The sequence below is a fragment of the Pan troglodytes genome, chromosome 9 (genome assembly GCF_028858775.2).
Source record: "Pan troglodytes isolate AG18354 chromosome 9, NHGRI_mPanTro3-v2.0_pri, whole genome shotgun sequence".
NCBI lineage: Eukaryota > Metazoa > Chordata > Mammalia > Primates > Hominidae > Pan > Pan troglodytes.
In genome coordinates this window covers 66,988,884-67,016,794 of record NC_072407.2, presented here as the reverse complement: position 1 = coordinate 67,016,794, position 27,911 = coordinate 66,988,884, and the positions used below count along the sequence as shown (strand labels likewise).

General features: G+C 52.0%; 1 protein-coding gene across 27 annotated transcripts in view; it reads left to right on the top strand.

Moving 5' to 3' along the window:
- Nucleotides 1-27,911, top strand: part of NRXN2 (neurexin 2) — a 116,050-nt gene that overhangs the window by 25,282 nt on the left and 62,857 nt on the right. For 8 of the 27 annotated variants that reach the window (XM_054662425.2, XM_001165542.6, XM_009423401.4 and 5 more), the window contains 4 exons: nt 4,042-4,071; nt 6,447-6,518; nt 10,976-11,277; nt 19,855-19,899. In XM_054662425.2, coding sequence (XP_054518400.1) covers nt 4,042-4,071; nt 6,447-6,518; nt 10,976-11,277; nt 19,855-19,899 — 449 coding nt within the window. The remainder of the gene's footprint in view (nt 1-4,041; nt 4,072-6,446; nt 6,519-10,975; nt 11,278-19,854; nt 19,900-27,911) is intronic. The other 19 variants (XM_054662428.2, XM_009423409.4, XM_003951920.5 and 16 more) reach the window with 10 other exon arrangements.

Below are 27,911 nucleotides of genomic sequence, written 5' to 3'. Positions count from 1 at the left end.
CCCTGTTTCTTCTCCTCCTCTGGGATGGACTGAGAGCAGGAAGAAGGTAGTCCTGGCTTGAAGGCTGTGTTGAAGATGAGCTCACATAGCTACCATGAAGAAAGCAGCAGAGCAGGCATGAGGTGGCATCCCAGTCCCTTCTCCTGGGAAGGTGGAGTGGGAGGGCAAGGGCGTCCCTGGGGAGGAGGAGAGGAAAGTGCCAGGGATGCAGTAGTCCTGGGAAAGAAAGGCAGCAAGAGGCTCTTGGCCTGAGTGTGGGGCTGGAACCCATTTTTCCTTGTGATGTCCATGGTCTGACTTGTCTCTCTTGGATGTCTCTTTTCCCTGGGGGTCCTCAGGTCCCCAGGGCCCAGCAGGCAGGTGTGTGTGTGTGTGTGCATGTGTATGTATGTATGTGTGGGTATGTATGTCTGCATACACATACATTTATACAACTCTGCTGGTCTGTGTGTCTGTGTGCATGCCTGAGGATATATGCTGTGTACATGTAACATGGTTTTGTGTCTGAGTGCATGGGTGTGCTGTGCGCCTCCATCGATGCATATGTGGTGTGGCCCACATTTCTGTATGCCTGTGTAGAGCATCAGCATCTTTGTGTGTCTGCATCTGTGTTTGCATCTCCGTGTGTCAGTGTTTACCTCTGCGTGTGTGTCACAGAGAGAGTCTGCGTGTCTGGGTGGACGCAGCCTTCTGAGGGCTGGAGATAAGATTTAGTGTTGATGTGACTTTTACTTGCTCTTGATGTCATGTCTCCTCCGGAACAAAGGGTGAGATGGAGGGAGGAAGAGAGAAAGGGAAAAAAGGGTGGAGGAGAGAAAAAAGGAGGGAGCAGAGAGATGGAGGAAGGAGAGGGGGTAAGTGAAGGGTGGGAAGAGAAAGACTCAAGCCTCAAGCTGTAGGGGGTGGGGCAGGAACGGGGAACAGCTTGGCCAAAAGAAGAAAGGCAGGGGGGCACTTGGGAAGAAGGAGTCTGGCGGGAGTAGGGAAGAGGAAAGGGGCTGATAGACAGGAACAAGAAGGGAAGCTGGGCTTTGGGGACCCATGGGGAAGGAGGCCTGTGGACGCCACCTCGCCATTTCTTTGGGTGGCATGGTGGTCTGCTGGTTTAGATGTGGCACTGTGGATGCCTGCATGTCAGTGGCTGTGCAGGGCTGTGTATTGGAGGCTGTGTGTGTGTGTGTGTGTGTGTGTGTGTATATACACACCTAGGAGTCTGATGCATCTCTGTGTCACTCTGAGACATGTCTGTGTGCCTGCTTGTGTGTCTCTTAATCTGGTCACCTATCACCATCTTTATTTCGATGGTGGTTCTCTCTGGGGTTTCAGTAGGAGAGTTAGGGGATGAGACTGAAGGTGGGGAGGTGGGTTTAGCAGGTGGTGGTTCCACGTGGCTGGGCTGGGGGCCTCCTCTGTGGCACTGTGCTCTGGACCCTGCAGCCCTCCTTATATCTCTAAGGAGTCCTCTGTACCTTCGCCTTCTTCCCACTTGACACTGTGCCTGAGGCCTAGCTTTCTCCAGGAACCCCAAGATCCTGCTCTGCAGCCCCTGCCGAACACCTCCTTTTTCCTCCCAGCCTCTAGTGGCAGGGCAAAGAGACCCAGAAGTAGCCAGATAAAGTGCCCTAGGAAGGGACCCATGGCAATGCCATCCATCATTGCCAGTCTCTTTTCCAGCAGTGGGAGGAGGGGCTGATGCCACAGGTGGATGTGGGGAAGTGAATACCCCAGTGGGGCTGGGGGCCAGGAGGAGGGAGCAGAGATTTCAGATTAGTGGGGAGACAGACTTTAGGGAGAAAACCCTGGGGCCAGCTGGGGCTGAGCCAGGGGTAGACAGGAAGGGAACCAGCCTCCCCTTCACCAAGATGGCTGGTGCTGTCACGCCTGAGGGAGCTGAGCAGCTGGTTGCCGTGGTGACAGAGGGAGACTGCCGAATGCTAACGAGGCTGGCGAGGAGCTGGGCAGTGGAAGGGTCTGGGAGAGGGAGATGTGGCTTCCTCCAGCAGCAGTCAGGCCTGTGGGAGACAGAGGGTGGGTTCACAGGTCACCTGGCTCCTGGGCTGGGGGTGGGCAGAGACCTGGATTCTCAAGGGTGGGATCCTGAGAGCAAGGCTGCTTCTGACAGGGAGAGTCGGATGTGGGTTGAGGGCTCTGGGTCTGGGTCCTGGGTTTAGGGGGTTTGGAAGGAGATGCTGGTAGTTCTTGGGGAAAGGGTTGGTGGCAGAGTAGGAGGGTATTCAGAGTAAGGAATGAGGAGACTCGGTTCAAATGCTTGGGTCCTTACCTGTGTGATGGATAAAAACCTACATCCTCCCAAGAGCTGTTCAGTCCTGAGGCTGCCCTCAGCGGCTGTGGCCTCCTCCTCCAAGTGGCCTCAGACTCAGAGGTGGGGAGAAACCAGTGCCACCCTAGAGACATGGGGCAAAGAGGGCAATGTGAACCATCTGCCACGGGGTCCAGGCCTTCGGCCCCTGGCCATGTCCTTCCTGTCCTCCTCACTGCCTTTCCTCTTAGAATCCAGGCATCCTGGCCCCCAGCTTCGTCTCAGAAATACTTGTAACTCTTTAACCTTGCTACTTCCATCCTGGCCCCAGCTTTCTATCCCTAGGGTTCACATCTCATTGCCACAGCAGTGGGGCTGGTTTCCAAGGGTGACAGTGGCACTGCAGGGCTGTTCCCCTTCCTACCCTCTTGGCCAGACACCACAGGGGAGTGAGTGGGGCTGGGGGGGCTCTGAGGTTTGGTGGAGCTGGCTGGCCATCTCAGGGAGCCCTGGGGTCTCAGCCCAGCTGTGGGGCCTGGTGCTGCCAGCCTCTCTAGGAGAGAGCTTTCCTTGGCTGGTGCCTGTTGGGGACAAGGGTACTGATCCAGTGGGCCAGATTCCTTCCCACTAAGGCTGGGGAGGGGTACTTTGGGTTAGGGCTGACAAGGCTGTCTCAAGGGGCCAGTGTAATCCTGGATGGAAATCCTAGCTGGTCTTCCTATCAGTCCATTTTCTATTTTCAAAATCTAGCTTTTGGGTCATTTGAGAGAGGTCCTGGTCAGAGAAAGGGGGTCTGTAATTTATGAATGATGTACTTGGACCTTTCAGGGAGCTGGGCCTCCTCCCATAGGGCTCGGCTGTCCTCTTTGGACCTTGCTGTCTGAGAGCTCTGACCCCAGTCTCTCAGTGTCTCTGTAGATTCTACCTTCTCCTACCTGCTTCCTCTCTAATTTTGTCCTCTTGAACCCCAGTTTCCTGTTAGAACCCAGGTGTGCAGGGTCCCTACTACCCCTACAGAGGTTATTGGGAAGGGTAGCTGGGAGGATTAGAACCCAACAGGTGTCCTTCCAAACCCCGCTTTAGTGGGGGATGCTTTTAGGCCCAGGTTCTTTATATCCCCCCATCTTTCCCCCTTTTCTGCCAGCATCCTAGGGGTAACTGGGATTAGGGGTGTTGGGGGGTTGGAGGCCCCCTTGCCCGCTTAATCCCATGCTAACAGGACACTCTCTCTCTCTCCAGGTGGCTTTGATTTTTGTGTCGTGTTTTATTTTCTCCTCCATCTGAATCGTTTTTCTCGTTGACTGTTTTTTTTTCTCTCCGCCTCCCGGAAGAAAAAAAAAAAGAAAAAAAGAAAAAGGAAAAAGCAACCCTCCCAGCCTAATGCTTCTCCTCCTTTTCCTTTTTTTTTTTCCGGCAAGAAGAAAAAAAGAAACCAAAATCTCCTCTCCCCCCTGCAGCGCCCCCCGCCCCCTCCTTCCTCCAGTTCTGCCTGTACCCCTCTCACCCTCTCTGACGCCCCTAATCTCTCTTTCTCTCTTCCCCTGTTGTGCCCTCCACCCGCTGTTTCGGCATCGGGCCCCTCTCCTCAGCTCCTGGGCTGGGGCTCCCCCCGATGTCTGTCACAAGTTAAAAAAGGTTTTTAAATTGTGGCAGCAAAAGCTTTTTTCTCCCTTCTCTCTGGCTGATTTTGATGACTCGTGTTTTCTTTGTTTCTTTCCCCTTTTCTTTCTTTTTTCTTCTTCTTTTTTTCTTTCTTTCTTTCTCTCCTTCCCCTTTCCAAGGTCCGGCTCACCTGACGTTAAACAGCGAAGGTATGGTTTGAAGTTTTGGTTTGGTTTGGATTGGATTGGATTGCCCCCAACCTGCGCCTGGATTTTCTGTTCTTCTCCCTGTCCTTCCCCTGTCCCCTTCCCCTCCTCCACCTGTCCTGACACCTTCCTTCCTTTCCTACCCGCTTCCTTTGCCATTTCTTAATTTTATTTGGGGGGTGCTGGGGTGGGGGTGGGGGCTTGCCCTTGTCTGTGTGCTCCCCTCTCCCTCACCCACCCTGAAGCACTCCATCCACCCACATCTCACCTTGGTTTCTGACATCAAGAGATGTTTGAACTCCTGCCGTTGTCTCCAGTCACCCTTTTTTTGCGTTTTTCTGGTAGTGTATCTTGCTTTTTTTTCTTTCTCATGGTGGTGTTTGATTTCCTTCCACTCATTCTGATCATTCTTTCTTTTCTATGGACCTAAGTAACAAGAGAAAAGCATGGGCTGGAGAAAGAGGGTCTTAGGCAGTCTCATCACCCTCACCTTGCTACTGTGGGAGGCCTCCATCCATGACGAGAAGGGAAATGGGAGTAGAGGTGTAGGGTCTCTCCGTTTCCACAGTGTGCGCTCCCAACCCCCTGCCCACCCGCACGCCTTCACCCTTGTATCTTTTGAATGTCTCTTAACCCTGTTTGACAGATGACGACGTTGAGGACCAGAGAGATGAAATGACTTGTTAGTGATTCCACAACCCTTATTGGTGGTATGGTTGGGACTAGCCATTTAATTTTAGCACTCCTTTGACTAAGTGCCTACCATCTTTGAGAGCCCTGGTGTTAAGCAAACCTGGAGATAGAACTCAGGAGTCCTGTCTGAGCTCCTCCAGCTCTGGCCTCCTCCAGCCCTCTGCTGTCACTGATTCTCTCTGAGCTCAGGGTTTTGGCCTTTCAGACCCTTTGGCACTGTTGGACCTGCCCAATTCAGCCCTCTGTGGGGGGGTCATCTTACAGAGGAACAGAGTGGGGTCCTTAGCCGGTAGGCAGGACCAAGATTGGGCTGCAGGGAGAAACTCATATAGATATGAAATTTGGGATGGATTTAGGTCTGGGGAGGTAGAGGCCTTGGAGTCTCGCAGGGATGTGAAATTATGGCAAGAAGTGTGGGGAAAGAGGAAGTCCCAAATGGAGAGCTGGGTGTAGGAACCCTGGTTGGTTCACTCACATCCTTCTTGCCTCTCAGTGCCTGGTTCTATGGGTGCTGGCTGTGGCTCCCCTTTGTCATAAGTGAAGGCCCTCCCAAAGGATCTCAGAAAGCCCCCCCTGGAAAGTTCCACAGCTCAAGTATTATTCTAGTTCAAGTTTGGGGATTTGCAACTGGGGTTGAAGTAAGAGCCCATTTAGGGACTTTTCCCCTTCATCACTGAGTTTTCTCATCCTGAAGCCATCCTGTGGATCTGGCAGTAGGGCTGGGTACCTGGAAGCCAGATGCTGAGTATATAGGTTCACTGGAGCGGGGAGAGGTGGGGTGAAGATTCAAGCTGGCCTGGAACCCAGACATGGTAACATGTGCCCACCGGGGCATTTGGACTGAGGCCTAAGTGCTGCTGATGAGTGGGGTGGTAGGGAGTGAGAAATAACTCCTGAGAAAGGGCTTGCCCACATCCAGGCTGAGCTCCAGGGAGGATCTCCTTTGACTTGCACAGCCCTTTTGTAGGCACAATGGTGGGATGAAGAACAGACAGGAATTACAGGAAGCCCCTGGAAATCTCTGGGAAGCTCCAGGGTCTAACTGGCAAAGAAGTGGGCAAGGGTGAGCTTCCGAGCACTCACTGTGGTGAATGAAGCAGGTGTGGATGGCCTCAAGGTGTAGTGAGAGCCTCAAGGACAGGAAAGAACAGAAGAGGAGCTTGGGGTATAAATCTGGAGAAGTTTCTGGAGGAGGGGGTGTCTGTGTCAGGCTTTTGAACAAGTTGGGAAGTGTGAACTTAACCCAGCATAAAGGGTGTGAGCAAAGGTGCAGAGTGGTGGGGAGAATGTGCCTCATGGAGGAGGCAAGGAGAATGAGCGAGCAGTTGAAAGGGGGAACTGGGGGCCTCCAGTGCTGAGGGCTGGCCTGTTTGCCTGCTGTGGGGAAGGAGGGATCCTGCACTCATGGTGAGGCCTCTGTTCCTCTGCCCAGTCTCCCCACCCCAGGCAAAGAGTGGAAGTCGGTGATCATGAATCTGATGGGGTCTGTGGGGCTGATCGCCCTCGGTTTGTCAAGCGGCTCCTTCCTTAGAGGTCTTGAAGGCAAGGGAGTCCCCAGAAAAGCCTCTCCTCCCCGTCCCTGCAAGCAGCACCTCCACCCTGGAGAGGGCCCTTCATCCCCTCAAGGCTGGGGAGGGACTGGCTCGGTACCCCCTGTGCCTGACTCCCCAATTCTGCTTCTCCAGTAGGGTCCTTACTGTTCTCCGAGGGGGGGGCCGGGAGAGGAGGAGCCGGCGATGTGCACCAGCCAACAAAAGGTCAGTGACCCCCATGGTCCCCAGAGAGCCCAGACCTCATCCTGCTGCAGGCTAACTGTGCTTCCTGGGGGGAAGCCAAGTCAACGCAGGCACATCCCCTTGTCCTCTCTGAGGCCTGTGGGAAGTGATGGGTCTGCTCCCCGAGTGCCATTCCAAAGGCCCCATTAGCTGCCCTGATGTGAAGGGCCACAAACCTCCATTTCTTTCGCAAAGCCCAGTTGTTCTGATGACCTCTTTCTAGAACACAGGTATCTTTTTATGTGGCAGTTGTTCAGGCTGATCCCTAGGAAGTATCTGTTTCTTTGTTAAGGCAACCAGGCAGCAGGGCAACCCCAATTTAACCATCAAATTCTAGAAGCCTGCTAGGTGCCCAGTCCAGGGAGATTCTGGTTGGGAGCTGTGGCCAGCACAGGGCCTTTAAGCCTGCTTGGGGACTCTAGCTCCTTTTTCTGTACTGAGGCTGCCTTTCTTAAGACAATCTCTTTCCTAAGAAGTTTACAAGCCACTATAACAAGTCCTCAAGGAACTCCAGTGGGTGCCAAGCACTGGGGCTATGGAGTCCCATTTCCATTCTTTAGTCTGCTCTTCTGTTTGCCTGGATTTCCGCCATCCTTGTCCTCTCCCCAATGACTTGGTGTGTCTCTTTCGTCTGACTCTTGAAAAAGCAGCCAGGCCATGCACACTGGAAGTCTCCTTGAACACCCCAGGTGAACCTGGTCACTTCCACACTTTGTCCACACTTCCACTAGAAGGCTCATCACACTGTATCATAACTGTCACTTTACCTGTTTGCTTCCCCAACTAGACCAAGCTCCTTGAGGCCAGGGATTGGATATTTTTGTTCCTATGCCCCCGGTGCTTCACACAGCTCTTGGCACATAAGTAGCTGTGTGCTCAGCAAATTTATTTTATATGAGCCAATGGGCTCTGTTACTAAGGGGCTGATTGATGTTCTAACACCTACAATAAAGTGTGGTCCATGCAAAGTACATGAAAAGTGCAGACTCTTTTCAGAGGAGTTAATTTATTCATTGAGGCCAGGCACGGTGGCTCATGCCTGTAATCCCAGCACTATGAGAGGCCGAGGTGGGAGGATCACTTGAGGCCAGGAATTCAAAACCAGTCTGGCAACATGGTGAGACTCCATTAAAAAAAAAAAAATCATTGAGAAAGAGAGGGAGACACAGAGAGAGGCAGCACACTAGCAGAAAGTTACCAACTGGCATGAGTCGTTTATTTGTGGGATGCTTTACGGTTGAGGAAGCTGGACCCCGCCCTTTCTCTTTCTGAGGTGCCCACAGCAGCCTGTGCAGTTCCTGATGATCAGCTCCATTTTCCAGACGGGGAAGCTGGGACTTAGAGCCCAGCTTTGTGACCAGCCAAGGTCACAAAGCTGGTGGTGGAGCCAGCACTAGCGCCCAGGTCTTCTTTCTCACATCACATTTCCTCTCCAGGGAGCAGTACAAGATGTTATTAGGCAGTAAGTGCCAAGTGAGCAGAACAGACAGCTGTAGAGCTCGAGAGTAGGGAGGGCGGAGGGGGGCGCTGGAGTCCTTCCCAGAGGAGGTCTGGGAGCTGGGCCTGGAAAGAAGGCAGCTGCTTTGTCCCTCATGCATGGTTCTCAGAAATGCAGGACCACAACAATTAGTCTCTAGCCACATTCACTGGGGACACTTGTAGGGCTACAGACTCCCCAACTGTGGGAGATAAACGAGCATCAGCTATTATCTTCCTTTCTGGGTCCGGAGCAATTAGGGGCGGTAATTGTGCAAGCGCTGCTGGGAGTTGTAGTTCCCAGTCGCGCCAGACCGGCGAGATAGGGGAGAGCGCCCCCTGGTGCTTCAGGGCTTGCTCAGCCCAGATCTTGTTTGTGCTCTGCTGAGCCCCTCGGCCGCCCCTACAGGCTCACCCCAGTAGAATCCCTCCACCAGTCCCTTGAAGTCATGCTCCGACCTCCCCTACTCAGGTTCTCTCTCTCTCTCCTCACCATCTTCGGGTTTTCTTTCCACACTTGCTCATCTCTTTTTCTGTCCCTCTTCTCGAAGGCTTTCAGGTTCTCTTTGGCTGCTCCTCAGGCCTCTTGGCGTCTCTGGGCTGACCCAGGTCTCCGGTGGTAAAGGGACTGGAGCCCGTGGAGGCGCAGGCTCCAGAGTAGCTAGCTTTGCCACCCACCCCAGGAGACTGGAGGCAGGGCTGAGGAGTCGAGAAATGGCCTCGTTTCTCCACTTGGCCTTGGCAGCCACTGTCCAGCCCCAGACCCGCCTCTTTCCTTTTTGCTGGCCTCTTTTGTTCTGTCCCAATCACTTACTCACATGGTTGCCTTATTCTTTCTTTCTTTCTGTTTGACTCTCTTTAATGATATTTTCTTTGACTGCAGTGAAGGTGAGGGAGTGGGAGGAATGGCTTCTGGGTGGGACTAGTACATGTGGCAAAACCAAGGCCAAACATTCCTTTTTCTGGTCCTTGAGCCCCCTGGTTCTCTTAGTGCCTGGGCAGCAGGCTTCGTTGCTATGGAAACAGCAAGGCCCCAGAAAGCCTTGGCTTCTGTTCCCTAGAGGTCCCTGTCCACTTTCGTTGCTGGCTCTCTTCCCATCTCCTGTACCTGTCCCCGCAGGGCTTGCTCCTTTTCTTTATCCAGATAGCTGCGCTCATCCCTTCTTGCTCCCTCACAGCCCTGAGCCGTCTTCATTTCTTGTCTGTCTCTGCGATGGTTCTCCTTTTCCTGGCTCTGCCCCACCTCCCTCCTTCCCTCCTCCTTGCCACTCTTCCCCGCCTTACCCTCTTGTCTCTGCTGGGGTCCTCACTTTTGCTTTCTGGCCCTCCCCGCTGGTACCATAAGTAGACAGAGGAAGGGATTCAGACTGTCCCGATGTTGCCCAGGCCCCCACCAGCCTTGCTGCCCTGTGGCCTCAGGAAACCGGGCCTTGCCAGCTGCAGTGAGTGCTGTGCCAGGCTCTGGGGCAGCAGCTGGTGCCTTGGCATCCGGAGGCAGTGAGGACAGAGGCTGTGGGCAGCCTGCCTAGAGAGAGAGAAGCAGGCTGTGTGTGGAGGGGAGGGGATCTGCAGAATCTGCACTCCGAAACTCCCCCCCGCCACCAGCCCACTGCCTTAACACATAGCACTGCTGCTGAGCCCTGCCTCCACCAGGGGAAGGCAAGTGCTTCCTGGTGGCCCTGGATGCACCCTGGCATTGTGCCTGTTCTTGCTTGGGCATTGGGAGCATCTATTGAGAATTCCTGCATTTGATTAGCTCGGCCTCTTCATAAAGACCCTCACGGCCAGTGTTGTTTGCCCTGCACCTGTCCAGTGAGGTAGGCAGGGCCAGCTGTGTGCCACTGCTTAATGGCCAGAAGTGAGCCACTGGTAGAGCCCAGGTCCTCTGGTTTGTCCTGACTTCATATCCGGTTCTCTTCTCTCTGCTTGCACTCTGGCTTGTGCTGGTGTTGGACAGAAACCTCAACTTCTTGGTACTACTGAGTCATTGTCTTCTCACTTGTTACCAACTTACAGAATGCTGACAATCCCTCAGCCTCTCCCAGCAGTTTTTGCTTCTGCTTAAAAAGTGCCAGTGGAAGGGCCCTGTGCCGGGTGCCTATGGACATACATGCACACACACAGACATGCACACACACAAGGCCCAGGCCTGCTCTTGCCCTGTTACTCTCTGGGTACACACAGGTCACATCCAGGCACTCTTTGCCCTCCATCTTGGGCCTGTCTGCGCCGTCCTTGGCTTGGAGTAGGGAGCTGGGGGTGGAGATGATAGCTGGGGCTGTGGCCACCCATGTGAGCTCTGCCTGGTGGCCTGTTGCTATCCGGTGCATATCCCTGTCACCTGCATCGCCTTCGTGTGTGTCTTCCTGGCCCTTCCCCCATTCCCCCACCTCCCATTCTCCTCATCTGCTCCTTGCTGCACAACAGGCCTCTTGGTCCCATCCCATATGGTGAGGCTGAAACTGTCTCCAGGCACTGAGATTGGCCATCGCTGGAGGAGGGGCAGGAAGGGAGGTGGGCTGTGCGTAGGAGACCCTTGAGGACCCTGCCATACGGGAGGAGCACCCAGGGAGAAGTAAGGCAGAGCCTCTTATTTCCCTTCTATGTCCCTTTGTTAAGGGGAGTGGCCGATGGGAAGGTTGGTGGGGAGGAGACAGTGAGCACCCTCCGCTCTGCTGGGTCCTGTGGCAGAGTAATTGTCAGCTGTCAGTGTGGGAGCCACTTAGCAGCCTCCTGGTTTGGAAATGGACACAGGGGACATTGACTTTTGACAGCAGAGACGGCAGGGTCCTGAGAGGATGGTTGACAGGCCGAGGGAGGGAAAGGGGTCTAAAGCTACAGGTTGGGACCTCTGGGCTCCTGGTGCCCAGGACCAGTGCCTGCGTTGCTGGAGGGGAGAGGGAAGCACTGGTGTACCCTGCCCCATTCAGCCTTCTCCCGTTTCCCCACACCACGGCATCCAGGCAAGGAGGAGTTTGTGGCGACCTTCAAAGGCAATGAGTTCTTCTGCTACGACCTGTCACACAACCCCATCCAGAGCAGCACTGATGAGATCACACTGGCCTTCCGCACCCTGCAACGCAACGGCCTGATGCTGCATACAGGCAAGTCGGCCGATTACGTCAACCTGTCCCTCAAGTCTGGGGCTGTCTGGCTGGTCATCAACCTAGGCTCAGGTGCCTTCGAGGCCCTTGTGGAACCCGTCAATGGCAAGTTCAACGACAACGCCTGGCACGACGTCCGGGTCACCCGAAACCTGCGCCAGGTAGGGGGAGTGAGAAGAAGGCCAGGGATTAGCTATACCTGGGGCAGAATGGGGGTTGGGAGAGGGGGCTGCCGGGAGCTTGTGGTGGAGGGATCAGGGCTGGGCAGTGAGGTGTGGTTCTGGAGAAGAACAGGAGTTGGGGCTGTGAGGGTCCCGACATAAGGCTGCAGTGGCTGGCAGGCTTCAGAGACCAGGGAGCTGAGCTGAGGAGGCTCCAGAACTGTCCCTGGGCAGGAACCTGAGGGCAGGGGAAGGACTGGGCTCAGATTGTTGGGAGCAGCTGGGCTCTCGAGGGATGGGGCTAAGAAATCAGGTGATTTAGCAGGAGGGCAATTCAGGAGATGGGAGGAGTGAGCCAGTGCCTGAATGGGTGCTCCTGGGTGCCAGGGGGTGGGGAGGGGTTCCTGTGGAGTGGGCAGGCTTTGGCCTGGTGGAGCAGATGAGGGTGTCCCAACACTAGGGCAGCAAGGCACGAAGGCAAGGCTGAGTTAATGTGTGCGGGCAGGATGTGTTCTGCCCCCAGCCGAGGCTTTTTTAGGGCAGAGGCAGAGATGGAGCCAGTGAGGTGGTGGCATAGTAGGTAGGTGACAGAGAGCAGGAGCAGAGAGGGGGCTTGGCCCTTCATCTCCTCTGGGCAGGACATGCCCTTCTTTTCCTTCTCTTTCTTTCAAAGGAGCCAGGCCCTCCCAGCATCCATGGCTTGCTTTCTGCCTCCCCTTGGCTCCTGGGCAAGCCCACGCAGGTGCTCAGAGTCCTTCCTGCATTGGCTCCTGCAGACAGGAGCTCCTGTTCCCAGATGCTCCCACTGGACAGGTCCTCTTAGAAGTGGTCCTCTTCACCTTTCCCAAGGCCCAGGATGGCTAGTGCAGGTGAAGCTGTCTCTGGCCAGTCTCTTCCTAGTTATCTTCTCTGAACTTCCTGGTTCTAGCGGTGTGGTGGCTAACTTTCCTTGTCTCTCCTCTTGTCATCCTCCTTCTCCTCCCCTTCCTCCCACTGAAAGCCTCGTCAGCAGGCTCAGGATCTTGGCTGGCCTCCCACTCTTCCTACCTGTTCTCATTTCACACCATCGATGATGATCTAGTGGGGATACCTCTCATTAATGCCACTCCTCCTTGCCAGGAGAACACAGTGACTAATCCTGCTGCTTTTCCTCAGGCCTGCCACTACCTGTTGCAGCCGGGCTCCTACTAATGTGCCTATTCTTAGGGACCCCTGCGTTTCACAGAGTGACATGCTTGGTGGAGTCACTCCTTAATGCGGGGCTCCTCTTCTTATCAAATCATCCCTTTACCCAATCAGAGGGCTGTCCCGCGTTGTCATTACCGAGCGCATCTGAGTGTGTCATGTGCATTTGTGACAGTTTCAGATGCCACACACATTTTATTGGGGGGTATAGAGGAGTTGCCTCTAGTGCTTCCTGCTCACTTTGCTCTCTCTAGGACCAGCGCTGTCACCTGGTACCGACTTCGGCAAGATGCTCCAAGTTCAGAGTTCCTATCCGTGCATCATATGACCAAAAAATACATGGCACATCCATACTGGGAACAGAGGGGGAAAAAAAGACATGGTCCCTGCACTTCCAGGACTTCAGCTCTTGAGGAGACAGGATGAGTCTGTTAAAAGTGAATAGAGCAAAGCCATGCCAGTGCCAAGTGAGCAGCAGAAACCTTAAACACCCTAGGACTCAAGTGATACCCAAGACGAGGGAGAGGTCTGTGGCTAGGGGAGGTGGGAAAGCCACACAGAGGAGGAGACACTCGGCCTCAGCAGTGCTGAGTGTAGACAGTGACCCTCGGCTGCTTCTTCCTGGGGTTCCCGGAGTCGAGAGTCCAAGCTGGTAACTGATGGAAACTTCTTCCCCTGGATTGTTCTACCAGAAGGGTCAGAGCAGAGAGGCAGGTCATATTGACCCTAAAGCAGGTCCTGAGGTCCACAGAGGGTGTCTGCTTAAAGACTTTGGTTTAGTGCTCTCTTTAAAAAGGGATTCTGGGGGAATTTCTTTTCTTTTTTTTTTTTGAGACGGAGTCTCGCTCTGTTGCCCAGGCTGGAGTGCAGTGGCGTGATCTCGGCTCACTCCAACCTCTGTCTCCCAGGTTATAGTGATTCTCCTACCTCAGCCTCCCGAGTAGCTGGGATTACAGGTGCCCGCTACCACACCCAGCTAATTTCTGTATTTTTAGTAGAGATGGGGTTTCACCATATTGGCCAGGCTGGTCTTGAACTCCTGACCTCAAATGATCCTCCTGCCTTGGCCTCCCAAAATGCTGGGATTACAGGTGTTAGCCACCACACCTGGCCTCAATCAAGTTTCTATAGTGTCTGGGTGACATCCTGGGATTGGAACAACACTTACATGATAAAAAGGGTGATGATGGGTGGAGTGGTTTGAATCAATATTCTGTCTTCCCCAGGTTTTGTGGGCCAGGAGCAAGGACAGGGAGAAATGACATCTGTCTTCAGCCTTACAGGATAGAGTGCCAGGATCTGAGAACACTGTGGCTTCCAGGTTATTTTTCTCATTTGATTAGAATGGCCAGGGAGATGGCCTTCTGGGGAGGACCTACCTGAGAACCAGCACTGAGGGGTCTCCATTCCCTTTGCTTCTGCAGCCATGCGAGTGGGTCAAAGGCCAGCTCCAAAGACTGGAAGGAGGCAGAATTTCCCTTTTTCCCTTGGACTTGGTAATTATCCCTGGAATCATCTAGAGGCTCTCAGAACATAGCAGTTAGGACCAGGGGCACCTGATGAGACAGTGTCTCCTTCTCTCCTCTCTCTCCTTTCAAATCCAGCCCTCGAGGTCACTGTGACCGGAGGTGTCTCTTGGAGGATCTTGGCAGGAATTATTACCTCTGAGGATTCCCCGAGGTCTATTTTAAATCCTGGGCCCACTCTCCTCCCATACCCAGTATGCTTCCCAACTGCCTCCCACCACCATGCAAGCAGTGTGCAAACCCATTTCCTCATTAGCCAGCACCAAATTTGGAAGACAAGCTGGCTATCGAAATATCACATGGTGCTTTCTCCTGCCCAGCTTGGATAACTGCTCTCCTTGGTGCAGAGGCTTTCAGGAGCTCCTCCAGGTCCCAAAAATGGAGTCCCCAAGGATGCAGTCCCTCAAAGATGCGGTCTGCAAGGATGGAGTCCCTCAAAGATGTGGTCCCCGAGGATGGAGTCCCCAAGGATGGAGTCTCCTAAGGATGCATTCTCCTAGGGATGGAGTCCCCAAGGATGGAATCCCCTAAAGATGCAGTCCCCAAGAATAGAGTCTGCCAAGGATGGAGTCCCCTAAAGATGCAGTCCCCAAGAATAGAGTCTGCCAAGGATGGAGTCCCCAAGAATGGAGTCCCCCAATGATGGAGTCCCCAGAGATGGAGTCCCCAATAATGGGGGACTGCCCCAGGGGCAGAGTCCTCTAAAGATGCAGTCCTCAAGGATGGAATCTGCCAAGGATGGAGTCCCCAAGGATGGAATCCCCAAGAATGGAGTCCCCAAGGTTGGAGTCCACCAAGGATGCAGTCCTCAAGGATGGAGTCCAGCAAGAGTGTAGCCCCCCAAAGATGGAGTTCCCAAGCATGCAGTCCCCAAGGATGGAGTCATTAAGGATGGGGAGACCCCTGGGAGTCTTGGGATGCATTCCTTAGGAACGCATTCCCCTAAGGATGGAGTCCCCAGGGGTGGAGTCCATCAGGCAATTAGATTCCTTTCCTCTCCTTCCTGCCCAGGCCTCTCTCCCTCTCTGGCATGGTGTACACCCTGTCTCAGGGTCTGCTGTGCTGTTCTCCATACTCATCCGTGCCAATTTTCTTAGTTTTTCCCTTTGTTTTCACAGTTCTCCTACAGACACCACTTAGTTGCCCTCCTTTCTTTCTGGTGATATCCTAGATCTGAGGTTTGAGTCAGAAAGACCAGGTTCAAATCCCAGCTCTGCCAATAGTTTGAGTGCTTTTAGGCAAGTTATACAACCTCTGTGAGCTTCAGCTCCTCATCAGCAAAGTGAGAATGAGTCTTTTGATGACTAACTGGGGTATTGCCTTAAAACACTCAACACAGTGCCTGGCACGAATTAGTTGTATTTTTTTCAATCCTTCAGGCCCAGCTTAAATGCCACCATCTTCAAAAAGCCTTCCTTGATCCCTTCCTCCAGCCAGCCTTCCTTCTTTGCTATGTTCTTTGAGCCCTTGGAAACGTGTATTTGAGCCGTCTCATCACATTCTGCCTGTGTTGTCAATATTTGTATTCATTCCTTATCTGTACTTCTAGGTGGTAAGCAAATTGGTTGCTTAATACCTGCAACTATTGAGTGTTTGTAGTTGTTTTCCTAGTAGTTTTTTTCTGATCCATTTGGTCTCTTTCCTGAAGGCAGCTGGTAAGGTTTTGGACACGAGGACCCATGTCCAAAAGTAGCAGATCTAAGTACTTCATGTGAGCACTGAACTACTTCTTGTCCTCTTGGAAAAAAACCCTCCAATTCACAATTCACTTTTTTTTTTAACTTTTTTTTTTTTTTTTTTGGAGATAGAGTCTCACTTTGTATCTCAGGTTGGAGTGCAGTGGCGCAGTCTCAGCTCACTGCAATCTCTACCTCCCAGGTTCAAGTGATTCTCCTGCCTCAGCCTCCTGAGTAGCTGGGATTACTGGTTCCTGCCACCATGCCCGGCTAATTTTTGTATTTTTAGTAGAGACAGGGTTTCACCATGTTGGCCAGGCTGGTCTTGAACTGTTGACCTCAAGTGATCCACCTACCTCAGCCTCCCAAAGTGCTGGGATTACAGGCGTGAGCCACTGTGCCTGAGCCTAATTCACTTTACAAGACCAGAAGAACACCTCTCCTGGTCCTTCCTCTAAATTTCCTCAGGACTTTATCTTTCTGTCACAGCGTTTCTCAGATTGCACTGTAATGTCTCTCCCCACTAGCCCCTGGCCTCAAGGATCTCATTTCTCTTTACTATCTCACCTAATTTTTATGACAACTCTGTGAGGTGGAGATATTATTCCCATTTTACTGATGAGAAAAACAAGATGCAGAAGGTTAAAGAACTTGCTCAAGGTTATCCAGTTAGGAAGTGGTAGAGTTGAAAGTCTGATTTTGAAACCACTCTGTTCCTCTGCCTCCAAGTGAGGGCCTGGTTGTTGTCATTGGTGCAAAATGCAAAGGAGGCTGGGGTTTGTCCTGTGCTTCTGTCATTCTTGGATGTTCTCAAATTTTGAAGCCATTTCAATGTTCTGCTTGTATGTCTGAAAAATGGGTCCCTCTTATGTGCAAGTGGAGTGAGTTCCTCTTCTCTTTGTCCTGAGCTTCTCTTACTCAAGGTCCACAGATTGTCTTCACCCCAGATTTTTATGATTTGTGTAAATATTCCCTCTCTTGGCTTTCTTGAGCAGGGCTGGAGCTACACTCATATTTCAAGGTGGAGATGGGGTATAGTTTTGTCCCGAGGCTCTCCTTTCTGCCTGGTGAATTCCTACAGTTGGTGTTTGAGTCAGAAAGACTTGGTAAAAATGACCACATGATATGATGTGTGACTTCTCCCGTCTGTGACTCTGATGCCCTTCTCATTCATCATGTGTTGTCATGCTTGTGCTCCCAGGCTCCAGGAGCTCTCTAGCTCTTTCTATGAGTGGGATAAAGCCTTTGTTGCTCATCTGTTAGTCTGAAGCCTCAGTTCTCCAGATCCTGGCCATAGGGAAGGCCTGGGCTGCTGGGTACCCCTTCCCTGTGCTGTGTCCCAGGCCACCAGGAATGGGTTCCAGTGGAAGCTGCATTCTAGTATGTCACAACAATTGCCCCCATAAACATGATCTCCATTGGACTGGGTCTGGATCCTTAATCCCTAGGTCTAGAGGGGCCCCATCTCATCTACTCCAACCCTGCTATTTTTAAGAGGAAGCCTGGATCTCTTGTCAAATTAGTGGAAGGCCCAAGGGTTAGAACTCACATCTGTTTCTTCTCAATCCTGATTCTTTTTTTTTTTTTTTTTTTGAGACAGAGTCTCGCTCTGTCACCCAGGCTGGAGTGCAGTGGTGTGATCTTGGCTCACTGCAAGCTCCGCCTCCTGGGTTCACGCCATTCTCCTGCCTCAGCCTCCCAAGTAGCTGGGACTACGGGCGCCCGCCACCACGCCTGGCTAATTTTTTGTATTTTTAGTAAAGATGGGGTTTCACCGTGTTAGCCAGGATGGTCTCAATCTCCTGACCTCATGATCCGCCTGCCTCGGCCTCCCAAAGTGCTGGGATTACAGGTGTGACCCACCACGCCTGGCCCTCAATCCTGATTCTTAATTTGCTGTTCTACTTCTTAAAAATGGAATCTTGTTCATAAAGTTGAAAACTTTTGAATCTTATTTTATTCTCCATAACCAGTTCTAACTCAAAGAGTAGTAATTGGATTTTTACCTCCAATGCCTTTTTCTTCCTGCCTTGTTCGACTAGTGCAGTGATACCAGACAACACTTACCTTTCTGGGCCTGGTTGTTTAGCTGGCCTGAAGCTAATTGTTCCTTGTTCTGACTAGTTGGCCTCTTCATTTCATGACAGTCCTACCAGCCACCAGTACTAATCCTCTTACCACACGCTATCCCCTGACTCCCATCACTGCACCTGCAATTAGACTCTTCTCTTGCTATGTAAACTGCTTCTGCATCACTAATAATTAATATTGGTTATTCAGCACTTCTTCCGGCTGCTAAATATTGAATTCTGTTATTTTTAATTATATGAGGCCCTTATTCAACATCTTACTGAATTAGTCCTGTGCCCACTGGTTATAACAGCTCTCTAACTAATGGATCTGTCCCTAGAATACCTCTCCCTCTCACAATCACACTCTCGGGGGTGCAGTTTAGTATTTAACAGGCATCAAGCAATAATGTCCCTCCATCTCTAATACTCTTAATTAAAGCTGCCTCAGTGCCTCTGACATGTCCTCCCCAAAGACAGGGGTAATTTGGAAGGTGGTTGTTGCTGCTGTCTGTGGCAATGAGAAGAGAAAATGAACTTAGAACCACATGAGAGTGGGGACACTAGAGATTGGAGTAGAAAGATTGGGCTTATAGCTTAGGGAAAAGTCAGGGATTTTAGAGGTTCCTTTTTATGGGTGTAGGGGAGTGAATTTCTGGTGCTGGCTGTGGGAAGTGGAGACTCAGGGGTTTATGGGTGTACATGAAAGGAGGCTGTGCTGCTGGGATGGCCTTACCAATTCTAGAGACTGGTAGGGGTGGTGGTGGTGGGCACTTGATTCTGGGAGGGACAGCAGCCCAGAGAGTAAGAGAATGGGGTTGGGGTGATTGAAGAGCCTGGAGAACTTTTGGGGAAAGTTCTGAAAATTCAAGGTGGACACGTGGGAGGAGTCAGCTATGGGTGGGAGATGGGGAGGAGAGGGAAGAGGGTCTGGAATAATTTGATATAATGTGTGAGCCATCTGCCAGTCCGTGGAGGGCAACATTTCCTTTTCCCTGTTCTGGTGGCGACTCACTCTCTCTTCCTTTCTTAAGGATGAGAAGAAAAAAAAACAAACAAAAACAGAGGAGCTACCCCTCTCCTCAGTGACTCCCTGGATCGATTTGCATATTCTCCATCCCTAGGAAAAGCAGGCATCCATGACCCCTCCTATGCTCCTTGGGAACCCCTTCCTTTTGCCTCCAAATGAAATTGGCTCTCATTCTTGCCAGTCCTTTGATTCTCCAGGGGTTATGCCCACTCTTCTCCCAGCCTGATAGCCAGCTGGCCCATCACCAACTGGTTAATCCATTAACCCGGCATGGCCACTGGTCAGCCAGTTGGCCAGCACCAACTTGCTCTTTAGCCAGTTCTCTGGAAAGCCATCTGGTTGATCAGTTAGCCAACAAACCCATAAGTCCATGGCTCCAACCAATAGCCCATCCCTCCTCACAGCCCTTGTTCCCTCCCTTCCTTCCCCTCCACTCTCTAACATTTCAGCTGATAGGACTTACTAATACTGCATAATTGAGTCTGCTTCTTAATCCCCTGCCTTCCCTCTCTCACCCTCTGTTGGAAAACCCCGTTGCCGACTCTGTGTGTACTACTAACACGCTTATAACCCAGGGGACCAAGGGATGGGCAGGGACAGGTGGGGCAAGGTATGAGTGAAAAACCGAACTAACCTTTCTGTCTCATCTGCGGAATGTCAGCCATCTTTAAGTCTTTGGTTTCTTGGTCCAGTTCTTTTGTTGTTTTCTTCTCTACTAACCAAGGTCTCTTAACTGTTCCCCTTCTCTGCAGACGGCTCTTCTTCGGGGAGGGGATGGTGGGGAAGAGGAATCCAGAGGAGGGGCGGGGTAGGGATGGGGAGAAGAAAGGACTTAATTTTTGTGTGTGTTTTATTTCTCCTCCCCCCATTATAATTTAATTTTCTTTAAACAAATACTTTTGCTGAACCTAAGGTGGGAGGGTTGGAACAAACAACCAAATATATATGGATATATATTTTTTCCTCCTTCCTTGAGTTTCACAGTTGGTCATTTTATTTTTCTTTTCTTTTCATTCTGTTCTTTTGTTGTTGTGTTTGTTGTTGTTTTTTGACACCCCCCTCCTCCCCATCCCCCCATATCTCCGGTGAAGCACGCAGGGATTGGACACGCTATGGTAAACAAACTGCATTATCTGGTAGATATCACTCTAATTGTCTTACCGTTTGGTTTGCCGTGGGTTTTTTTAACTGTTCGATTCTCCCTCTTTTGTTTCCTCTCCCTGTTTGGTTTTTTGGTTGTTTTGCTCTTCCAATTGTTTTTTGCGTCCTGGACAATCTTTAGATTTTGCTTCTCTTTTAGTTTCCCTCTTTCCCTTTTCTTTCTTTTTTGGTCCAAACTGAAATACAAAAGACAAATGGAAATCGAGGAATTTGGCTTGTCCCTGCTGTAATCCCTAACTCCTGAATTCAGATTCCTGGCCAGAGAGACCTGGGGGCAGGCCCCATGTTCATCGGCTCTGGTTAGACCAGCCCCGATGCCAGGCTGCTTATTTCTATTGCTTTATTTTGTTCTTTTCCCTCCCCTCCCTTGTTTTTTCTCTTTGATTTAGTTTCTTGGTCTCCTGAAAATCCATGGAAAACACCATCCCATGACATGCTATGCTCTGCTCACTGTCAGCTCCCTGGACAGGGCCGCTCAAGTTTGAGGAGGGGTCTGGGGGTGAGACCTCCAGTGGCAGCCAGTGGGGTGGGTTCCCAGGGGTGGAGGGCATGGCCTTGGGAGATGCGGAGCTGCCTGAGATCAGTCCAGACCTCATGCAAATCATCAGTTCATAGCAGTTTGGGGGCTGCCCCATGCTGGCTGCTCTGGGAAAGGTGCCATCCCCTCCCTCACTTCTCAGCCTTGAGGGTTCCTGGTTCCATGTCCCCCACATTTTGCATGGCATGAATGGTCTTTTCCCCTGACCAGGGATAGCGTCCAGTTCCCCCAACTGCTCCGCTGCTCTGACTAACACTGTGTTTCACACTGTCTTCCTTCCCGTCACCCCCTGCCCTCTCTGCCCGCTGCCTGCCCCGCATGGCCTCTGACAGGGGCTGGTTTCCTTCCCTGTTGAGGGGAGCCAGAGGAGGAGGCCTGCAGGGGTGGGAAGGGGCAGCATTGGTTGTCCTTGTCACCAAGCTCCTCTGTTTGGGTTGGGCTCAGTCCTGGTGAGTGTTGGTGTGGGTGTCTGTGTAAATGCAGCTGGTGTGTGTTGGTGTGTGGGTGTGACTGTGTGTAAATGTTGGCGTGACATTTCGGGGTGTTAGTGGGAAGCTGTACTGTGTGTGCGAGGCTCTGCTGGTGACTCTCCACGTGTGAGCTGGTGTGAGCTGGGGGCTGCGTGACTATGTGGGTTTTTGAGCCTGGTGAGGACTCTGTGTGGAGGTGGACTGTGGAGACTGGCCCTTCAGTCGCAGTGCCATGGCAGTCAGGAACAGGGAAGGAGCTGGGGCTAGCCCTTTGCTCCTTGCCTTGCCTCAGAGTGTGTGTGCGCAGGCCCTGCTGCGTGTGATCCCCTGGGATTCCCTCGTGCCTGCCCAGTCCTGGCTCTGCAGCAGCAGCCGGTTAGTCATCGCCTATTAATAATGCAGAGTGATTGAACACCAGGCTGGGGACCCTGCAGATGGACGTGTCTGCTCCCTTGGGGCCGGCGCTGCTTGGGGCAGCTGCCTGGCCTGCCCAGCCTCCCAGGTTTGTATGGCTGGCTGGTGAGGAGGGAAGCGTGACAGTTGGGGCTCCCAATCTGAGTGTCTCTCCCACTTCCCTAGGAGGCTCTACCTCTGAGGCTACATCTGGCTTTTCCTGATACTTTTTACAGATCCATGTTTTCCTGCACCCATATAGACTAGTGCCCATGGCCAAAGCCATTCCAGCCCTCCCCAATTTAAGACCTCAGGTGGCCACTCCCAGTGGTCTTGGTGTTCCAATGGGGCATACAGTGCCAGGTTTCTTGTTCCTCCAGCTGCTGCTTCTAGGAGTTAGCTGCTACCTGCCCGGCTCAGGCCAAGCCATTGAGTACCTGTCAGGAGCTGGCCAATTGGAACTTTCTTTACGGTGCTTCACTAGATAACCAACCTGTGACTTTAGGGACAGAAGGGAGGCAAGATCAAGCCATGTGGTACACCCCAAGCCTCTGGGGAATACCATCCTAGAATTAGGACCCAGCAGACTTTCCATCTAGCCTCAATTTGGTTAAAAATTGACCACATGGGCTGAGTCTACTAAAGCTCAGTTCCCTTATCTACCAAATGGGCTAATAGTGGTAATATACCTGCATTGCCTACTACATGGGGTCAGTGTGAAGATCAGGTAGAGTAATAGAAGTGAAAACATTTGTACTCTGTAAAGGAAATTGTAATGTTACTAAGCTTTATAAAATGTTAACTGGTTATCTCAGTGTTTCCAGGGCAGGGATGTTTTGTAAAGAAATGATTCTCTTCCATAGCAAACCCTGGAGAACACAGCATCTCTGGCCCGCTGGAGATCCTATTACCATCTCTTCTTAAGAATCAGTCCCAAAATAACTGTATGAAACCCTAGAATGCTTCAGGAATTGGGCTGGAGAAGAGGAAGAAAGATGAATGACTTGATTAAATTGGTTAAGAAGCAACAACCAGCTAGGCACCTGTAATCCCAGCTACTTGAGGCTGAGGTGGTTAAGCTGGTTAAGAAGCAAACAACCTGCTGGGCTCATGCCTGTAATCCCAGCACTTTGGGAGGCTGAAGTGGGTGGATCACCTGAGTCCAGGAGTTCAAGGCCAGCCTGGCCAACATGGTGAAACCCTGTCTCTACTAAAAATACAAAAAAATAGCTGGGTGTGGTGGTGGCCATCTGTAATCCCAGCTACTCGGGAGGCTAAGGCAGGAGGATTGCTTGAACCTGGGAAGCGGAGGTTGCAGTGAGCTGAGATTACGCCTCTGCACTCCAGCCTGGGCAACAAGAGTGAAACTCCATCTCCAAACAAAACAAAACAAACAAACAAAAAAAGGAAGAAGCCAACAACCAGCTATGCACCAGTAATTTCAGCTACTCAAGGCTGAGATGGGAAGAGTGCATGAGCCCAGGAGTTCAAGACTAGCCTGGGTGACATAGCAAGACCTCCCCACCGCCTGCTTTTTTTTTTTTTTTTGGAGACAGAGTCTTGCTCTGTTGCCTAGGCTGGAGTGAAGTGGCGCGATCTCGGCTCACTGCAACCTCTGCCTCCAGGGTTAAAGCAATTCTTATGCCTCAGCCTCCTGAGTAGCTTAGACTACAGGTGCATGCCACCACTCCTGGCTAATTTTTTGTATTTTAGTAGAGACAGGGTTTCACTGTGTTGCCAGGCTGGTCTCGAACTGCTGAGCTCAGGCATTCCACCCACCTTGGCTTCCCAAAGTGTTAGGATTACAGGCATGAGCCATCGTGCCCCAGCAAGGCACCATCTCTAAAACAAACAAACAAACACCCTATCTCTAAAACAAACACACACACGCACAAACAAAACAAAAAGAAGTAAACAATACTGTCTTGTTTCAGTCCTGGAAAGGAAAGTATCTGCTAAATTCTGAGTCTCTAAAGTCTGCACTTTCCTGCATGAGCAATACTGACTGATAAACAGATCTGGTTGCCTTTTGGTGGCCTCATAGACCTTCATAAATCTGTACTAGGAATCAGCTCTTTCAGCCAAGACCAGAGTCAGAGGCCTTGTAACAGGGTTCAATGTGTTCTGATTCCCAAGGCATCCCCCAGACAGGTTTTGGTTAGTTTCCAATTTATTTTTACTAACTCATTTATATGGACTATTTTCATGTTGTTTGAGCACTTCTTCTTGGGGGAGAGGGTGGATATAAAGCAAAAAGGCCAACCTTGAGAAGGTTGAGAAGTTCAGATTAGGTGTGATCAGGCTGATGGAGTTTGCTTGTACAAATAATGATAGTTCTTTGTACACACACTGGGACTCTTTGAATAGCTTTCCCCTTTTGAATATCATTTAAACTTGAATGCCTGGACTGCAAGTAGCAGGCAGAGATTGTTTCCAGTTAACAGATGGGGAAAGCTGAAGCCCAGAGAAAGCACCTTGCCTAGGGTCAGATAGCCAGATATCGAGGAGTTTCACTTCAGTTTTCTCATTTGGTGCTCAGAGTAAGCCTGGAAGAAATGGGAGCGACAGTTGTTAAACTCCTGTCACAGATGAGAGTCAGAGGTAAAATGGGATTGTTCTGGAAAAGGATAAAGGCTGAATGAGAGCCCAGGATTTCTGACCTCTTTCCTCTCTATTCCCAAACTATCAAATCCAGACCTCAGGATTCATGACAGGGCTGTGCCTGCTGGTTCAGTCCATCTTCATAGTGTGTCTTTCCAACCCGAGTCTCTGGTTAGCTTCTGCCCTCTCATTGAACAGGTAGCTAACCCAAACCCTTAGCAGGACTTGCAGTACCTTACTCAGCCTGGAGACCCTTTCTTCCTCTTTGTCTTTGTCCCTTATTTCCACCCACTCAATCCTAAGGGGATGCCAGGACCTTTCCCCTAGACTAGTTGCTCTTAACCACCTTTGGCTCATGGATACCTTTGAGAATTTGATGACAGCAATGGACTCTCACAGGAAAAAAACCCACGGAGGCAGTTTTGCACACAATATCAAGGGGCTTGGAATCTCCCAAGCTCAGCCAGCTTGCCCACAAGTTAAAAATACCCACCCTCCGTCTTGTTCTCCCCAGATTAAGTCCCCCTCCCAAGGAGGTTAGTGACCCTGTGATCATCACAGGCAACTGAGAAAGGCTCCAGAAGATGGCAGAAGGATACTTCCCCTCTTCCTCAGCCTTTCTTCCTAAGGCATGTGGGCATGGAGTGCCCACCAATGTGGAGTTATTTATGGCCAGGACTTAGTTTCATATCCTGCACAGCCTGCCACAGGGGAGGTGCATGGAGCAGAAAGAGAGGTGGGGTCAGCAGGGAGGGCTGAGAGCCCACCCAAGTCACAGGCTGCCCCTTGTGTCCACCTCCAGCCAGCCTCTCTGCTCCTGGGGAGCACAGTGGGGGCTGGGCAGTGGGCTCCTGCTGCCTCTGCACCCTCTCCCTTCTCTGGCTGGACACAACTCTCCCAGGGCAGAAGCTCTGGCTCATTCCCCTTGGCCAGCTCAGTACCCACTCGGCCTGCTTGTCTGTGTTGAGTGGGTTGGCATGGGTTGGGTGCAGACACTCTGCTGTGTCTCAGTGATGCTGTTTGGAAGGAGAGAGCTGGAAGGTCCCACTGCCCTGGGTAGGATGTGGTATGTACGCAGGTGTGTCTCGGGGTTGGTGATCGGTGGCGAATGGGTGGTGGAATGAGTGTTGGGTCGCCTGCTGTTGAGGAAGGTAGAGTCAAATGTCTTTTCTCTTTATTTTTCAACCCATAAGTGTCTCTGTCCTAGTGGTCACTCCTCTCTCTTTCCCCCCATCATCGGAAGGAAGCTCTCCCTACCTGCACCCCACAGCTCTGTTGCCTCCATCTCTGCTCCTCCCAATGCCCCTGCCCCGCACGCCTTCTTACCTGGCTGCCTTTCTCTGGCCTGTCCTGCTGGGTCTAGCCCTCACTCTGCTCCTCTAACCTGCATGTGTCCAGCTGCAGTGGCTGTTCTGTGTCGCACGGCCCCCTCCCTTCCCTCCTCCCCCACCGGCCCCACCCCTTCCAGAAGATGCGTGGGGGGGGGGTTGGGGGGCAGGGGCATCATGAACCCCTGGGGTGGAGGGGGACCGGGGGAATTATTCCCCTGTTTCCTGCTTTTACTAACGAACCTGCCATTTTTGTGTCTGGACTTTGATTCGTCTGAGGGAACAGTCGGGTTTTACTAATCTAAGTCATCTCCCTCCTTGCCTTCCCCAGAGACCTTCCTCCATTCCCTCTACCCTTGGCTTCCTTTCCACCCAGAACCCGTCCCCACTTTCTCCCTCTACTCCCCACCTCTGGCTGATCCCTTTCCTCAGGGCACTTCCTTATGTTGTCCTTCCTCCTGCTACTCCACCCCTGGGTCATAAGAGGGTGATTAAGGCAGCCCTTTCCGGGTAGGGAGCACATGGGAGTGATCTGCAAAAAGCCCAAGGGGGTAAGGTGAGATTGTGCCCAGTCAGGAGGGAAACTGAGGAGGGTGTTTCCTCTTCTCTACCCCACACTGTCACCTCTTCTAAGTCTGAGAGTGCAAAGGGAGGGTGACTTTGGCAAAGGGAGTGGGATAGAGAGAGCCCATAGGGTGAGGGAGATGGCCAGTGGCTGGTGCCCTGGCTTCTGAGGCCAGTGAGGGAGGACACAGCAGAGGGGCTCAGGTGGGCTGAAGGCCAAAAGAGGAGATTCTCTTCCTGGGGAGCTTTGGGACCAGAAGAGCCCTTTCCCTGCGCTGAAGCAGGAGTGCACTTGAGTTTCTATCACCAAAGTCACAGGCTCCTTAGGTATTAGGTTCATAGATGGGGATGCAGGCAGTGTGGCCCTGGGTCATAAGGCGATCTTTAATGACTGTGTGCTGTATCCCCTGGATTATGTTCAGATTAGTGGGGTTACAGGGACATGTCAGGCTGGTGCCTGCCCCACAGGAGCTGACCAGTTGGGGTGACCAGACTTAGGCACAGGAAGTAATCAGCAGCCCAGTTCCTGGTCCCTCAGTGCAGCATCAGGCAGAGTGGAGGTGGAGGGCTGGATGGAGCTGAATTTGCCCCAGGGAGGCTCATTCAGCCTATTACCCACTCCCTGTCTTATCCCTGACCTTTCATCCCGGTTCCTTCTTCCCTTTCTCCAGCCCTTCTCTGCCAGGTCTAATCTCGTTTGCATGTTTTTGTGACTAATACTTTGACCCTTCCCTCTTCTACCCAGACCCCTACTTCCCAGCCTTAGGGTGGGGTAGAGGGAAGAAGAAATAAACGATAATGACCAGCCCTCCCCTCAAATAAGACTCAAAAGCTTTCAGACTGCCCCTTTCCACAAAGACACCCCCTTACCTTCTGCTCTTGAACCTAGTTACCCCAGCACAAGGTTTGATGGTTCCCAGGAGGTGGAGAGTGGGGCTTAGCTCTACCCTATTCACTGCGAGGCTCCAGCCAAGCACAAGGGGGACTTGGGGTCCTGGGAGGGCAGGAAGCTCCCTTACCCCAGTTCTGCTCATGTCCCTTTGGAGTTCCTCCACCTCACCCACCGAGACCATGGACCCCTGGAGGCCAGTCGCTGGAAGATGGCTGGTGGCATGTGCATATAGACTGGTGTGGGTGAGGAGGGCATAGGATGTGACTGGAAGGCCCCAATCTCTAGACTGTTCCCGAAAGAGAAATGGGGTGAGCTGTGGCCTGCGGAAGCACAGTGTTGGGCTAACCCTGAGCCAGCTTCCTGTTGACCCTGCAGAGCTCTGCCTTCTTTCCCAGCTGACCCTTCCAAACCACTGCCTTCCTAGAATAGGGGCTCGTGGTCTCATAGCCCTTGGCCCTTCTCCCACAACCTTTCTGGGTGTCTTGAACCTTGTGGGCTGCTTGTAGAGTTAGATTTTTTGGAGAAGGTGGGCATTTGCCTGGGGAGACCGGGAGAGTCGGAGAGTTTCCTGTCCTTGTCATGCCCCGCCCCACCTAAGATTACTTCTGCATTCTCCAGGCCACCGCTGAGCCCCGCTGCCTCCTGGAACACCAAGTACTCCCCCATTCCTGCTCATCCTGCTTTCTTACTGAACTTTCAGCCCAGGGGCAAGGTATTCATTAAGTTAGCCCTGTCCCCGTCTGTTCCCTAAGCTGGCCCTGACTCCCTGGAGTAACTCTGGTGGTGTCAGTAGACAAGGCAATTAGACAGGAAGAAGGAAGAGTGGGTTGATGTAGCTAAAGGGCTCCCCTCTCCTTTGGAGGCAAGAGAGTGACCTGAATATAAGGAGACCTGAGGAGTGAAGAGACAGACTCAGGAAAGGGCTAGAAGTGCAAACCTGGAGATTGGGCTGCAGGGGTGGAAATCAACCCCGATAGGCAACCCCAGAAAGTTTCAAGACTTCCCAGGAATATTTGAGTTCCTGGTCCTCACACTGCTATCTTCCATCTCCCTACTGGGTCCAGACTGAAAGACTTTCCAGCACCCAGCAGAGAGGGCTGCAGGTGAGTCTAAGCCACCAAGGTCTGGGGAACACCATTCTCTGGCACACTTTTGAAAGAAGTTCTGGAGTTACGTGTGTGTCCAGAGAGTACCTTCAGGA